General features: G+C 36.4%; 1 protein-coding gene across 4 annotated transcripts in view; it reads right to left on the reverse strand.

The window, feature by feature from the left end:
* fat1a (FAT atypical cadherin 1a) overlaps positions 1 to 14,153 on the reverse strand; it is a 173,624-nt gene that overhangs the window by 33,571 nt on the left and 125,900 nt on the right. For all 4 annotated transcript variants that reach the window (XM_072252625.1, XM_072252624.1, XM_072252623.1 and 1 more), the window contains exons 11-15: positions 11,943 to 12,139; positions 5,888 to 6,041; positions 5,296 to 5,529; positions 1,414 to 1,803; positions 1,042 to 1,256 (exon numbers count right to left, since the gene is read on the reverse strand). In XM_072252625.1, coding sequence (XP_072108726.1) covers positions 1,042 to 1,256; positions 1,414 to 1,803; positions 5,296 to 5,529; positions 5,888 to 6,041; positions 11,943 to 12,139 — 1,190 coding nt within the window. The remainder of the gene's footprint in view (positions 1 to 1,041; positions 1,257 to 1,413; positions 1,804 to 5,295; positions 5,530 to 5,887; positions 6,042 to 11,942; positions 12,140 to 14,153) is intronic.

A 14,153-nucleotide genomic window follows, 5' to 3' on the forward strand; every position in this document is an offset into this window, starting at 1 on the left:
GAGCCTCTTAAAATCATGGGTTATACTTAGTGACATAATTGTGGTAATCATTGCACTAGGACCATGGAAATCATTGGGAAATTGGACTTAAATTTATGCAGGACCCCGTGCTGGAAATACTATGTTTCACAAAAACAGCAACCAATAATTACAGTCCCTTTATTCATTAGTATCAAAAATAGTAAAGTTAAATAATTCAAAGTGCACTGAACTTAGACAGAAATTATTTGCATTAATTAATTGAAGCTTATGTATTTTGGAATATAAATTTATCTATCAGGAACAGTTAATTAATTAAGCCTGCTCTACCCACAATTCATGATTAATTAAGTTATAATGAATTATCCTCCTCTGCCACCTGCTCCGCTGGTTGATACAAACCAATGTGAGATAGGTGATTGGAAATACTGCTACGTGTTTCTCTAACCTCAATTTATTTCCTAATCACTATCAATGCAATTTGAAAGTGCCCAGTGACAGGAAAAGCCTAATTTCCCATTGCCTGCTTCACACAGCGACTATTAGATCCAAAGTGCTTCATTGTTTAAAACAATGTCTTGCTTAAGATTTCTGAATTACTGATTGCCTCTCTGATCATGTCTCCCAATTGTTACATTTTGCAACGTATCTTCCTCAGTCTTCTCAGAAAATAAAAATTATTTCCTTTGAGTTGCTTGGTGTAAGTAACTCTGGTTACTCTCATCTGTATCCTTCCTGTTACATTAATCTTCGTATTTTCCTCAATACTTTATTACTACTGTTTATGCTGAGGAGGTAGCAGATAACAAAGAATAGTGATAAATGCAATACATATCTACAAAATTCCAGCTAACCAGAATTTCAAATACTTGAAATAAATAATGCAGCAGAGGTAGTTTGCAAAGTTAATTAGCAGAGGTTATATGGAATCAATGGTAATATGTAGTTTAGTTTGTGCTAAAATAAAAACCATCCAAGTTTGAGTTCTTGTTCTTTTTAAGCTATTAAAGTATTCTCTATGTTTAAATGAAGAAGAATTATCTGGTAAGTGTTTGAACTTACTGTAACAACCAGCTGTCCCAGAGGAGCATCTTCACTTATCACTGCCATGTATACGTCGTGACTAAATTTAGGAGTGTTGTCATTGATGTCCGTCACATTAATATTCACTGTTGCCACATCATTAAGTGAAGGTGTTCCACCATCCGTGACTTCAACTGTCAAATAATATTCATGAGACGTCTCAAAGTCCAGACTTGAGAGCACAAAAATAGCACCTAATGGAAATCAAATGGCAAATTAATAGAAAGAGGGAAAAAACACCATAACAACCTTACAGAAATTAACTTTGAAAACGCTGTGTAACTTACAATGTATTATTGCTAAGCAAATTATTCTCAATGTTCCACAATAATCATATAGGCCAAAATATACCTGTGCTTGGATCAATGCTGAATTTCCCATGTTCGTTGCCACTAATGATGGAATAGGTAATGTCTGCATTGGTCTCAGCATCTCTACTGGCTGCAAATACCTGAAGCACCTCAGTTCCCAAAGGAGTATTCTCAGGAAGTGTTGCTAGGTACTCCCTATGCTCAAATACAGGTGGGTTGTCATTGATGTCCAGCACAGAAACCAGCACAGTACATATGGATGACAGCTTTTTCAGAGCTCCCTGATCAGTGGCCTTCACGGTAAGAATGTATGAAGCTTGGAGTTCTCGATCTAATGGTTTCTCCAGACTAATAATTCCAGACAACTCATCAATGGAGAAATGATCGTTTGCAGAATCCATAAGTGAATAAAGCACCTTACGATTCAAACCTATGTATTAAAATTTAGAAAGAAAAAGGGTTTTATCAATTTCATTACCTCAACATAAAGATCATTTAAAAAACTAAAACAGAATATTTCATACTCGTAATTGTATTGTCTCAGTGAAAATAAAGTCAATACATTTAACGAACTGAAGTGACCAACTTGCATTGGCTTAGTACTTTAAAATTTATAATGTACTACTTGACTTTTATATTGTACATTATATACACAAGGCAGTACACTATGCTTAGCTTCCTTTTACTCCTAAATGTAGAAATCCACAAAAACACATGCTGTTTTAACAAACAATCAAATTAGTGGAAGTGCAATGAAATTTGCAAAGGTTTTTTTTTAATTTACCTGTGCATTTTGAGAAAATGCCCCAACAATTTTAAGACTCGTTTTGAGTAACTAAAATTTTATTTCATTTTTAAAGAAGAGTATCTTGTTTTTCAGAATGAAAACCAAAATTGGCTCTGAACAGGCTATGCATGCAGATAGCTTAAACGTAGTTTGGGCAAATCAGAATTTGGTAAATTAGGTCTAGTGACACAAATTTTGACAAAGGTTTTTACAGAATTCATTTTTCACCTTTATTTCTGTTCTATAATCTATAACACTATATATATATATATATACACACATATATATATATAGGCATCCATTAGTCTCGTGAGACTATGGATTTGCGCCTTGGAAGGCTTCCAGGGCACAGGCCTGGGCAAGGTTGTATGGAACACCGGCAGTTGCCCATGCTGCAAGGCTCCCCTCTCCACACCACCGATGTTGTCCAAGGGAAGGGCACTAGGGCCAATACAGCTTGGCACCAGTGTCGTCGCAGAGCAACGTGTGGTTAAGTGTCCTGCTGAAGGACACAACACACTGCCTCAGCTGAGGGTCAAACTAGCAACCTTCAGATCACTAGACCAATACCTTAACCACTTGGTCATGTGCCAACACCTATAACACTTTACAGTATAGATAATGCCTCTAGCTGGTATGCAAATTTCTACACCTATGGATGGTTATGGGAAGAGTTTAACAACATTTTGTGGATACGCCAGCAAACTAGACACAATTATAAATTGCTGGGATGATATCCAGTATATTGTATGTAAGTACGTATGTATATATGAGAAAGCTAGCTATAGAATTCCAATGTTCTTTTAACTTTAGATGTGCAATATCTTAATTTTAATTTTTAAGTAGAGATGCAGCATGGGATAGGCCCTTCTGGCCCAACAAACTGCACCACCCAGCAGTCCATCTATTTAACCCTAGCCTAATCAGAGCACAATTTACAATGACAAATGAACTTAATAAGTGGCAGGAAACCGGAGCACCAAGAGGAAACCCATGCATTCCGCAAGAAGGGTGTAAAAACTCTTGCAGAAGGCGTCAGATTTGAACTCAACACTCTTGACACCACGAGCTGTAATAGTGTCATGCTACTATAGTAGTTATTTTCATTTTTCTATTTTAATAAACTAATGATACTTTTTAAAAAACTTCACTGTTAAAGCTACTCCAAAATTAAGACATTTTTATTGGTGACCCTAAAACTATATTTCATTATTAATAAATTGTAAACATACCACACTTATCTTGCTTATGCTACCAAGATGCATTATTTGACTGAAATATATTGAGGGACTCTTTGACGTATAATTCATAAACCAGTATCAAAATTTTGAACAGCTTAATTTGCACATTTAAAGAATAGCTATTGCTGGAATGATTTTACATTTACTGAAAGAACTAGGAAATTAACAATATGCATAAAATCAGTGCTGAATCTGCATGATCAGCAATTTATTGGATTTATGCAAATATTGTTGAGGCTCATGGTTCCTCCAGAATGCAGTTTGTTTCATGCACAGGATTGTATCAACATCATGTAAGATAAAAATACATCAATAATTACAATCAGCAAAACTGGCTAACAATTGTCAGCAGTTAACCCAGGCAAACTTTGCAAGTGAAACTCCCAAGGTTCTGATTCCACTACATTTGGACAGTCTTTCAGTGACAAGCTCCTGTGCTGACAAGAGCTCAGAATTAATCTGAGATATCACCAGAATTATTACCATGGGTGATCGCGTTGGATGTTCCTCTTGTGATCACAAGACTGTGTTGGACATTGATAATGTAAGATGCCACAGGCCTGTTTTCCTTGTTTGGTGGAATGACAGGTGACATGGGAGCTGCCTAGCCTCAGCTGCAGTGAGGACCAGGTCTCAAGCTGCGGCCTTGCCAGCAACTGCAGTCTGGGAGAGGAGATAGTAGAGGTGGTGCAGCGTGGCATCCGTGCCTCTCCCATCGGTGCTGCTCTCCAGTGTTTGATCGGTACAATGATAAGCTGGATCGCACTTCTGGGTACTATACACATCAATTTTTGGGACATGTCACTCAGGTTCTTGGGCTATATAATGGCTTTTTTTTTGCTCATTATTTTTAATGTGCTGTGTATGTTTTGCAACTTGGGCCCAGAGGAATGTTGCTTTGTTTGGCTGTATCCGTGTATGGTTAAATGATAATTAAACTTGATTTGATTATTCATGTTTGTATTGTACCATCATATCCATTCCAGTCACAATAATTCTTTTAAAGATACAGCTAAAATGAAGTAGAAGAATAATGTATTCCCAGGCCCTATTATTTGCTTGGAGTATTATGCACTTGACTAGGATTATGACAGTATTATTCCCTTTTCCAAGCAGAGATACAACAAAAGATCAAGTATGAATGTGCCACCTATAGTCACTTCAAGGTAACTCAAATAAATTTTAACAGTGCTCTGTTCAGATCTTCAATTCATTCTACCATTCAATGACATCGTGACCCATCAGTACTACCATGTCTTTGATCCATCTTACTAGTCCTAATACAAAGGGCAAGTTAGCAAATCTACAACCAAATTATGAATATATTTACTGATGTCTCTCTTATTTGGTTTAATTCTAAGATTGTGATTTTCTGTTCTGAAATTCTCTGCAAGTTATTTCCTGGTATCAAAGTCTTTCAATTTCTCTCACATTACTTTGAATACATCAATGATAGCTCCTTGGCCCTCAAATAGAAGTCAAATATCATCCTCATTATGATGTTTCTGACCTGATACTATCTCTGTTGTTACTACCTAAGAACAGGATTTGCTTTTCTGAGGTGTGGTGTCTAAAATTGAACGAAAAATTCAAGATCATACCTAACCAAGTGAGCCACGACAAGATCAAAGGCTTACTTCCTCTCAGTTACAAAATTTTTTAATATAAATAGTATATACCATTGGCACTCCTGCAATGTGAAAACTTGCTTAATATATGTGTTACTCACAACCAACAAAAAACACTATACTAATATAATTGATATGTACACACACACACACACACACACATTTCTAGATCGTAAATTAACCTGGTAACAATGTAAAAAATGTCTTAGTCTCTAGTAACTGTGCTGTACAATACTGGTAATTCAGTAGCACTGACTTGATCTTACCTGCATCTGGATCAGTGGCTTGAACTCTTGTCAGCAATGTTTTATTGGCCGTGTTTTCAAATACAGATACAGTGTACTGATCAGATGAAAACACTGGTGCATTATCATTCACATCCTCCAGTGTAATAACGATATCAGTCTGGCAGAAACGGCCACCTCCATCAGTAGCTTTGACCAGAAGATTATAAGCTGCTTGCTGCTCACGATCAAGTGGAGCTAATGTTTTTAATTCACCTAATATTTAAGTAGAATATAAGTTAATTACAGAAATAGCTATTGGAGGAAAAATGTTCATATTTGACATCTGGCCTCTCAACTAATTTTAGCACTCAAATAATTGTTTGGTTGAATAATCTCCCATTATTTGATGATGCCATGTGATTTATTAAAAGTATTATATATCTTTACCTAAACAGATAATATTCACACCATAAATTAACAATTAAATAGATTAATGAGATTTCCAGCAAAAATGACAATACTACTGTAAAAAAAAAGGATAGTTCATAGCATATCCTCCAGGAACGTTAAGGATGCAAACTAAACAAAAGCATCCTTTTCCTCTATATCTGAACTGCACATATTTTCTCACCAGTGACAGAATCTAATCTGAATTTCTCTGCTCCCGGTCCATGGAGCGTGTAAGTGATTTCTCCATTTGAACGGATATCTGCATCTTCAGCCAAAACCACCAGGATTAATTTGGCAGAAGGAACATCCTCTGCTATGGTCTCAGCATATAATGTCTAAAAAGAAAATAAATTCCATTTATATCTAAGTGCTTGCCTCACTTGCCAAAATACCTCATGATAACAGATATAAACAAGTACTAAATATCTTGATCTTTACAGAGCCATCATTGACAGTGAATATTTTAAGAGTCTACTAAATTAAATTTATTTTATTTTTCTTTCCTTATTTTCCACAGTCAACCTTTTTTCTGTTTCACAAAATCTTTACATTTTGAGCTAACTGCCATCGATATGACGGTGTAAAGCCATATGTTACTTAAGATCTTATTGTGGTTGTCAATATATTTAAACCAAGTTACCCAATATTTTAAAACCACGTTATTGTACATGACATTGTACATTGTACGTGAAATCAGAAAGCCTGCATTAGAATTGTGTTAACTAAGAATGAAGAGTGGGGAACAACCTGATACACTTTTAATTTAATCTTTAAGAAGATTAGCGTTATTTGCCAAATATACATCGAAACACAAAGTGAAATGTACTGATATCAAATCAGCAAGGATGCGCTGGGATGGCCACAGGTGTCTCCATGCATCTGGTGCCACCGGCTTGCCCACAATTTAATAATCCTAACCCATACATGTTCGGAATGTTGCAGGAAACCAAAGCACCTGGACGAAACTCAGGCGGTCAAGGGGAGAACATACAAACTGCTTAGTGGCAGGAATCAAATCCCCATCTTACTGCTGGCAATGTCAAGTGTTGCGCTAACTGTAAAGCTACCATGACGCTTTAAGTTAAAAGTTTATTTTAAAGTTATTGACTTTAATTAACTTGTATGAATTGATAGCGGAGGCTGATTGAGAAAACTTGACGAGTCATATTTGATCCCCGGGCAGTAAATGATACTATGTTGTGCAGCTGCTGAGAAAGTAAATTATTTCTTAGAAATTTATTTAGTGCTTAAGGCATTCCAATTCAAATCTGAGTACAATAATTTATTGTGGAATATCTAGAAGTGGATGCAGCTGTAAGATTAGCACACATGCATCCATTAATTAATATAATTTGACACATGCAAATTTTCATGAAAATTTTACACAACAAGTAGCATAAATTTCTGGTCACATATTTTAAGCATATATACTAGTGAACAGACAGATCTTTAATACAAATCAATGAAAAGGTAAAATACCGATGGAACAGAAAAATTTAAATGTGTGAATTATGTTACTTGCTGACCTTGATGAAATATTGAGTCTGACTTCAACAAGGTTAAGCTCTGTACCTCACAAAATTATTTGTTCGTAAATTGAAGCATACTAATTCTATCCTGGTATGTATGTATCATTTTTGGAACATCTGGGAACCTACCCTCCAAAACACGCAATGAATTAAAATGAAATCAGACTAGAGGATGATTATTAGACAATCCTTCAGATTATAACTGATTTATTTACTTTGAAGATCTTCAAAGATCTTCTTGATCTTCAAAGTGAGAATTGCTAATAGTGAAGAATGCAACTGCACTACATGTAAGTGACATGGCATATTTTTGTATGCAGATATATAATTGAGCAGCCTTGTGAGACTAATGAGAACGTTCTGCAAGAAACTGAAAACTATATAAATTAGGGATTTAACACAGTAAGTCTTCTTAAGAAAAAATGATAATTGACACCTATTAACATAAAATAATAAGGGCAAATAACTGAAAGCTTCCCATTGTGTTTTAGAAGTACAGTAGATTCTGACTAACTGGGCCGTTGGGGCAGTCGCTATTTGGGGCTCTTAAAGAGCAAAATCTAATTGAGAAAATAGCCAGGATTCCCCCTCATTTGCTGGGAACACTATGGTGCTTAATTAGGACAGGAGACTTGCTGAACAGCTTCAGTCGTCTGCACTTGCATGGGTTTTAGAAACGACACTAAGCTTAGAGTGAACAGTATTTAAATAGCATCAGTTGAGTGTGTTTGTGTTCAAAAAGCAGTGTTTTTTTTGTCACTGATACTTGGCACGAAATAAGCAGTAACACGATTCACAACTGTTCGCTCACTGTAGTTTCAAACATTTAGGCACAAGGATGCAAGAAATGGCTGGGAGTAAAAATGAAACAATTTCACTACTTCAACAAATGAGGAAATATGAAGAATTTGATGGTATTGAATGGTATAAGGCAGTCCATTATCTGCACTCGGTGTTAATGCTGATTTTGCTTATCTACAACCAATCTAAAGAACATGATAGAGTATACTGGCTGAACTGCTCCATTGATAACGATTAGGAACTAATATAGTTATAGTTATATATTATATGATATAGTTATAGAACTGTCTTAATATTGGTAGTACCCTAATTTGTTCTGTATTTCATTGGAGAACATAGTTTGTCACTCAGTGAAATGGTAGTTTGTCTTTTTAACAATTTCCAGAAACTCCGGCTAATTAGGGCAGCCAAGGTAACTGAAAGGAAAAAGATTCTGGGAAGGAATTCAGAGATTAAAGCCTCAGTGGAAGAATTAAAATTAATGGTATATACTTCAGATTTGAAGGGTTGCAAGGTTGCAATCGGGAAGGTTGCAGCAAACGGTAAAGTTTCCAGGGGTTGGGAGGTGCAAGACCACAGAACTGAAATAAGTTGGAAGCCTGGAGTAAATGCAAACCAGCTAAGAAACAAAGAAAATGGGGGATGCCAAGATCATGGATGTTTTAATTTGGTCAGAGGGAGTATCCAGGGGAAGAAGTGCAAGCTGGGGAACAAGAGCTCATTTGTGCTTCTGCAAAATTATAGGCTCAGAATAGTTGGAGGAAATTTCTACCAAACCAGTAATTGGACAAATAATCAGACAATACAAAAATAGGATGGACATGAAGAAAAGTGAGGCTGAGTGGATGCCGACACATATCTGGAAACCGATAAATGATTTAATTAAATTTTGTCAAGGACCAGCAAACAGGTTAGATAGCAGCAGGGCCTAAGTTAGATCCTTTGGGCAGATCAGAAGTCATTTTAATAATTAATTTACACCCTTAAGGACAAATTGATGATACAGATTAAACAGTAATAGGGCTTATTTTCTAGCATGAAGCTTTTTTTAATTCTGAGACATGCAATAATATCTCCTTGAAGCATAAGTCTGATTAATAATCAGAAAATCAGAACAATGGGATAATAATAGAACACAGCATGACTTTTTTTTTTCTCTTTCAGTCAAAGAAAATCTCAATGCATGGCAGTGTGAAGTGAATTTAAAAGAGCATGAGCTTTGCTGTAATTTTGCCCGAAGCGACTGTGAACAGCTACCTGTCTCTACCTATCAGAGACTTACACGCAAATATACAACTTGGCATTTGGGGCTCCATCATTTTCAATATGCCAAATACTGGGGCAATCCTCAATGCTGAGGCCCTGTGCAACATAATGTCATTGCACTAAAGGTTCGGAACAATTTGATCCTCATGGCTGTTCTTTGAGCTTGACTTGAAGGATCAACAAGCAGATTTCCAGCTCACTACTTGACTGAAGTTCACATGATACCTTTGGACACCTTGAGGGATCCAATGCTGCAGTATCATTGGGAAACAGTGCCAACCAGCTTAGGTCTATCCTACTTGTGTAGAATTCTGAGAAGAGACAATTGGAAATGTGCCCTGGCTATTAATCTACTGCATAAACATTAAAAACTTAACACAGAAAATATCACTCTAGTACCCCAACGAAAATGATCAGCAGAGGACACTACGTAAATTTATTGTTGAGCTTGATTTAATTATCACCGATGATCTCAGGGAGCATGGTCGTGCATCACAGCAAACAGGTGGGCAAAGTAGGTCTGAGTGTGGGGGCAGGGACTTCTCAGCTCCACGCCTCATGTTAAGAGCACACTAGAATTGCTTTGTGGGCTCGAAAAGTGCCATTATTCCTTCTCCTCTAAACTCAAAACTGGAAAACTATGCACATTTTTAGGTATCTCTTAATTGGGAAAACAACAGCAGTTAGTCAGGAGTTGGAACTCAAACTGCAGAGAAGCCAAAGAGAAGAAATCATGCAACTGTCAATATGCAACAATAAGCCAGGTTGTTGAAAATGTGCTGCGGTTTAACAAGACGATTACTAAGAAAACAAAATGGTTCTTCTTGTCAAAAAAGCTATTAACCCTCTGTGAATCCTATCCAGCATAATGCTCACAGTATTATTGTTCTCAGTTGAGTAATATCATCTGCTTGATACATCTTATGTTTGTTCCTGAATCAGAATTGAAGTTTCATCTAAGGTTTAAAATGCTGAATTTTCCTTCAGTACAATTTCCAGAAAGATTAAAATCTACGAAATAACAAAGCTAACTGTTTGCTAACTCAAAGCTAAAGATTGTAAGATTTCAAAGCATACATGTTTAAAATAAAAGTTAACTGGTACTGCAAATTCAAAATCAGGAATTTTTTCTTACTGTAAGATGCACTTCATGCGTGCATAGAACTCCCTGCCAGAGGTGGTGATAGAGGCTGATTGATAAGGGACAGATGGATGATAGAAAAATAAAGAGCTATGTCATAGGGAAGGGTTAGATTGATCTTAGAGTAGGTTAAAATGTCAGCAGAATATCGAGGCCATAGAGCCTGTACTTTATTGTACCGTATTGTGCTGCAATTTTCTACATCACTACCAATGATATAGGCAAGGAAAATATAGACAAGTGCATGACGAGAAAGGAACACATGCTCTTAAATACTCAATAAACCTTCAAGAACTAAGAATTGTTATTCTGTAAAGACTTAAATATGCTTACATCAGACACAGAAATACCATGAATATTTTGAGGAACTATTCCAAAAAGCACAGTTAATTTATTAGGTTGTAAATTAATTTTAAGTGCTTTAGAAATTGTTGAGAAAACCGACTTCCAGAACTGTTCCAATATAGAACAAGACCAAAACATATGTGTCAGTGTAGCTATCTCAGTTTTACATCTATCACAATGACTATCAACATTAGGAAAGATTTTAGAAAGTCTCTCCTTTGTCAAATGATAACGATGTACAATTTTAAATTGAATCAATGAATGGCTAGCACAAATTGAAGAAGAGTTAACCAACTTCAATATCCGCATCCAATCCTCCGTCATAAAAGTCAAATTAAGTTCCTTTTCCCAATCCTGTTTAATCTTAGACAAAGGATGCTTATCCCATTGTAATAGTAAATTATAAATTCTTCCAATAGAACCCTTAATCAAAGGATTCATACTCATCATAGTATCTAACAGGTCAGCCTCCAACATGTAAGGGAAATTACTTAAATATTTTTGTAAAAAATGTCTTACTTGAAGGTATTGCAAATGTTATTGCATTTGTTACATTGACAGCTAGGAGGGCCATTTTGTTGAAGTGGAAGGATACATCAGCTCCCACTTTGTCACAATGGTTCTCTCAAGTGATGCTATGTCTTAGTTTGGAGAAAATTAGAAGTCAGACCTTTGAACCTTTGTTTGATTTTGAGAAAAGATGGGGCTCATTTGCTCGTTATTATCATTTGAGTTAATTGATATAACTTTTCCACGATCTAATTGTAAATTCTTTTAGTATATTTTCTTTTCTTGCTGGCAGTCTGATGTTTATTTTTTAGAAGCTTTTTGTATGACGCATGGCTCCGGGTTGTACACCTAATGGGTTCTCTTTTTTTTTTCTCACTTCTCTGCTCAGTAGGTTTTTTTTTGTTATCACAAAATTTTGTTTTCAATCTTTAAGATGATAAGTTTTTTTTGAGGCATTGTAAGTGTTGTTACTTCGATGTACTCATGTTATTTTTCCTATATATACAATAAAGATTTAAAAAGAAAGAAAGTATGCTTACATCAATATTTGACTTTTTTTTTGCTGTATAATTAGAATGAGAAGGGAATTTTATGCATATTACACATTTATTCAATTGCTGACACCAATAAAGGTAAATACTTACCTTTTCACAAGTTGGACTGTTATCATTTGCATCAAGGACTTTAACTTCAACAACTGCTTTGGCTACTAAAGAACCATCAGTAGCTGTAATGTTTAACAGGTAATGATCCTTCTTCTCCCTATCCAAAGGCTTCCTGACATAAACTTTCCATTCATTCTGAATGTGCTCAATGCCAAACTGCCCCAGAGGATCACCAGCTGAAAATTAATTTGAAATTGCCATTAGAGTTTACCGATGTAGTACCTTGTTTATAAACAAAGTGCACAACACCGCCACTAATTAATCATCAGCAGCTGTTAGTAATTTGATCCGATCTGATAAAAATCAAAGGAGAAATTTTGAAGCATATTGGAAACATTTGTGCAGCAGCTGCTGTTGCATAAACTTAAGTTTCAGAAATTTCAGAGCAACTGAGCCTAATAAATGAATGCTATTCTGAGAAAGTTTCAGTCGGTGAAACCACGATGAAATGGTGGAGCAGACACAATGGGCCAGGTGGTCCAATTCTGCTCCTATATCTTATGGTCTTGCGGTCATCCAGCAAGCCCAGATGCGAAATTTCAGCAAGTTATCTGACTGTGAAGAGATTCACTGGCTGCTCTAACTTCATGGCCAAACATACCATACCACAATAAACACACCCCACAATAAGGTTGTGGTGTATGAGGAAACACTGGTAGTTAGAGTCGTACTTCACCTTCTTCTATCTAATTCAAATGCAGTAAGGCAACTGTCATCTCATTTCAGGTGCCAAAGCACAGACTGGGTCACCTGGTACACACAACCAAATGGTAAATATGGTTTTAATTTTACATATTTGCACTCAGAAAAGTCCCAGGAAGAAAAAACTTGATAAAATTTCATTGCTTCACTGCACAAAATGTACTTTAGTGCACGAGTGGTGATATTAAAGCAGAGGTCCCCAACCTTATTTGCACCGTGGACCGGTTTAATATTGACAACATTCTTGCGGACCAGCCGATGGGGGGGGGGGGGGGGGGGGGTTGTGTTCAAGTAGGGCTAAACTCACCTCAACATGTCTTTTACAGTTAGGGTTGCCAACTTTCTCTCTCCCAATTAAGGGACAAAAGTAGCAGTCAAATACAGGACTCTTGTGCTTACTCCGAGAAAGACTACCATGACCATGAAGCCTTGCGTGGGCATCTGTTTGCGCATGAGTGACGTGTGCATGTGTGTACATGCTGATTTTTTTCCTAATAATCGGTTTTGGCTTTATCTTTCCGATTCTGTTAAGTGAAACTACAATGTACATAAAATATTTCTACTTTATTTAGGCTCTGTATTTATCATATCATTCCTGCTTTTACTATATGTTAATGTTATTTTAGGTTTTATGTGTTATTTAGTATGATTTGGTAGGTTATTTTATGGGTCTGGGAATGCTCAAAAATTTTTCCCATATAAATTAATGGTAATTGCTTCTTCGCTTTATGCCATTTCGGTTTATGAACGGTTTCGTATGAACGCTCTACCTTAGCGGGGGAAATACGGGACAAGGGTGGTCCCATATGGGACAAACCAATTTAGCCCAATATACGGGATGTCCTGGCTAATACGGGACAGTCGGCAACCCTATGTTCAGGTTCAACAGTGCATGACAGGGAATGAGGAAAGGTGTAGCTGACTCATATCGTTTCATATTGCCAAATCATATCGTTTCCTCGCGACCCGGTAACACATGCTTTGCGACCCAGTGGTTGGGGCCCACTGTATTAAAGCAATAAATTCTTCATAGTATCTCCACACACTTCTAATTTAACGTAGTGCAATGGTTTTTAAAGCTGGTGGAGAGCACTTTCCCAATTTTAAATTCCAACTACAATCACTACAGAGAACACAAGCAGCTAAATTTGTCCTGTAAGTTTCACCTGAGGTCAGAACAAGGTGAAGAGTTATGTAAGATTGCTTAAACCTGGGGATGCACCATGGATAAAGATACTAAATTAGATAATTTTAATTGGCCATGTGCCTTGCAGATAAGTGTGACAGTTAATAATGTAACTGCAACCATATTACTGCCTGCACAAATGAACTTTACTTCCTATTAAAAATCCTCTGTACAAATCAATTACAATTCATCAGTAACACTATATATACACTTCATATCCGTCTCAATAATGTATTCTGTTGGAAATGTTCCAATAAGCAACATTCAATAAGTAATCAGAAAAGCTTAACAGGCTGACCATC

Source organism: Mobula birostris, chromosome 3, assembly GCF_030028105.1.
Source record: "Mobula birostris isolate sMobBir1 chromosome 3, sMobBir1.hap1, whole genome shotgun sequence".
Classification (NCBI taxonomy): domain Eukaryota; kingdom Metazoa; phylum Chordata; class Chondrichthyes; order Myliobatiformes; family Myliobatidae; genus Mobula; species Mobula birostris.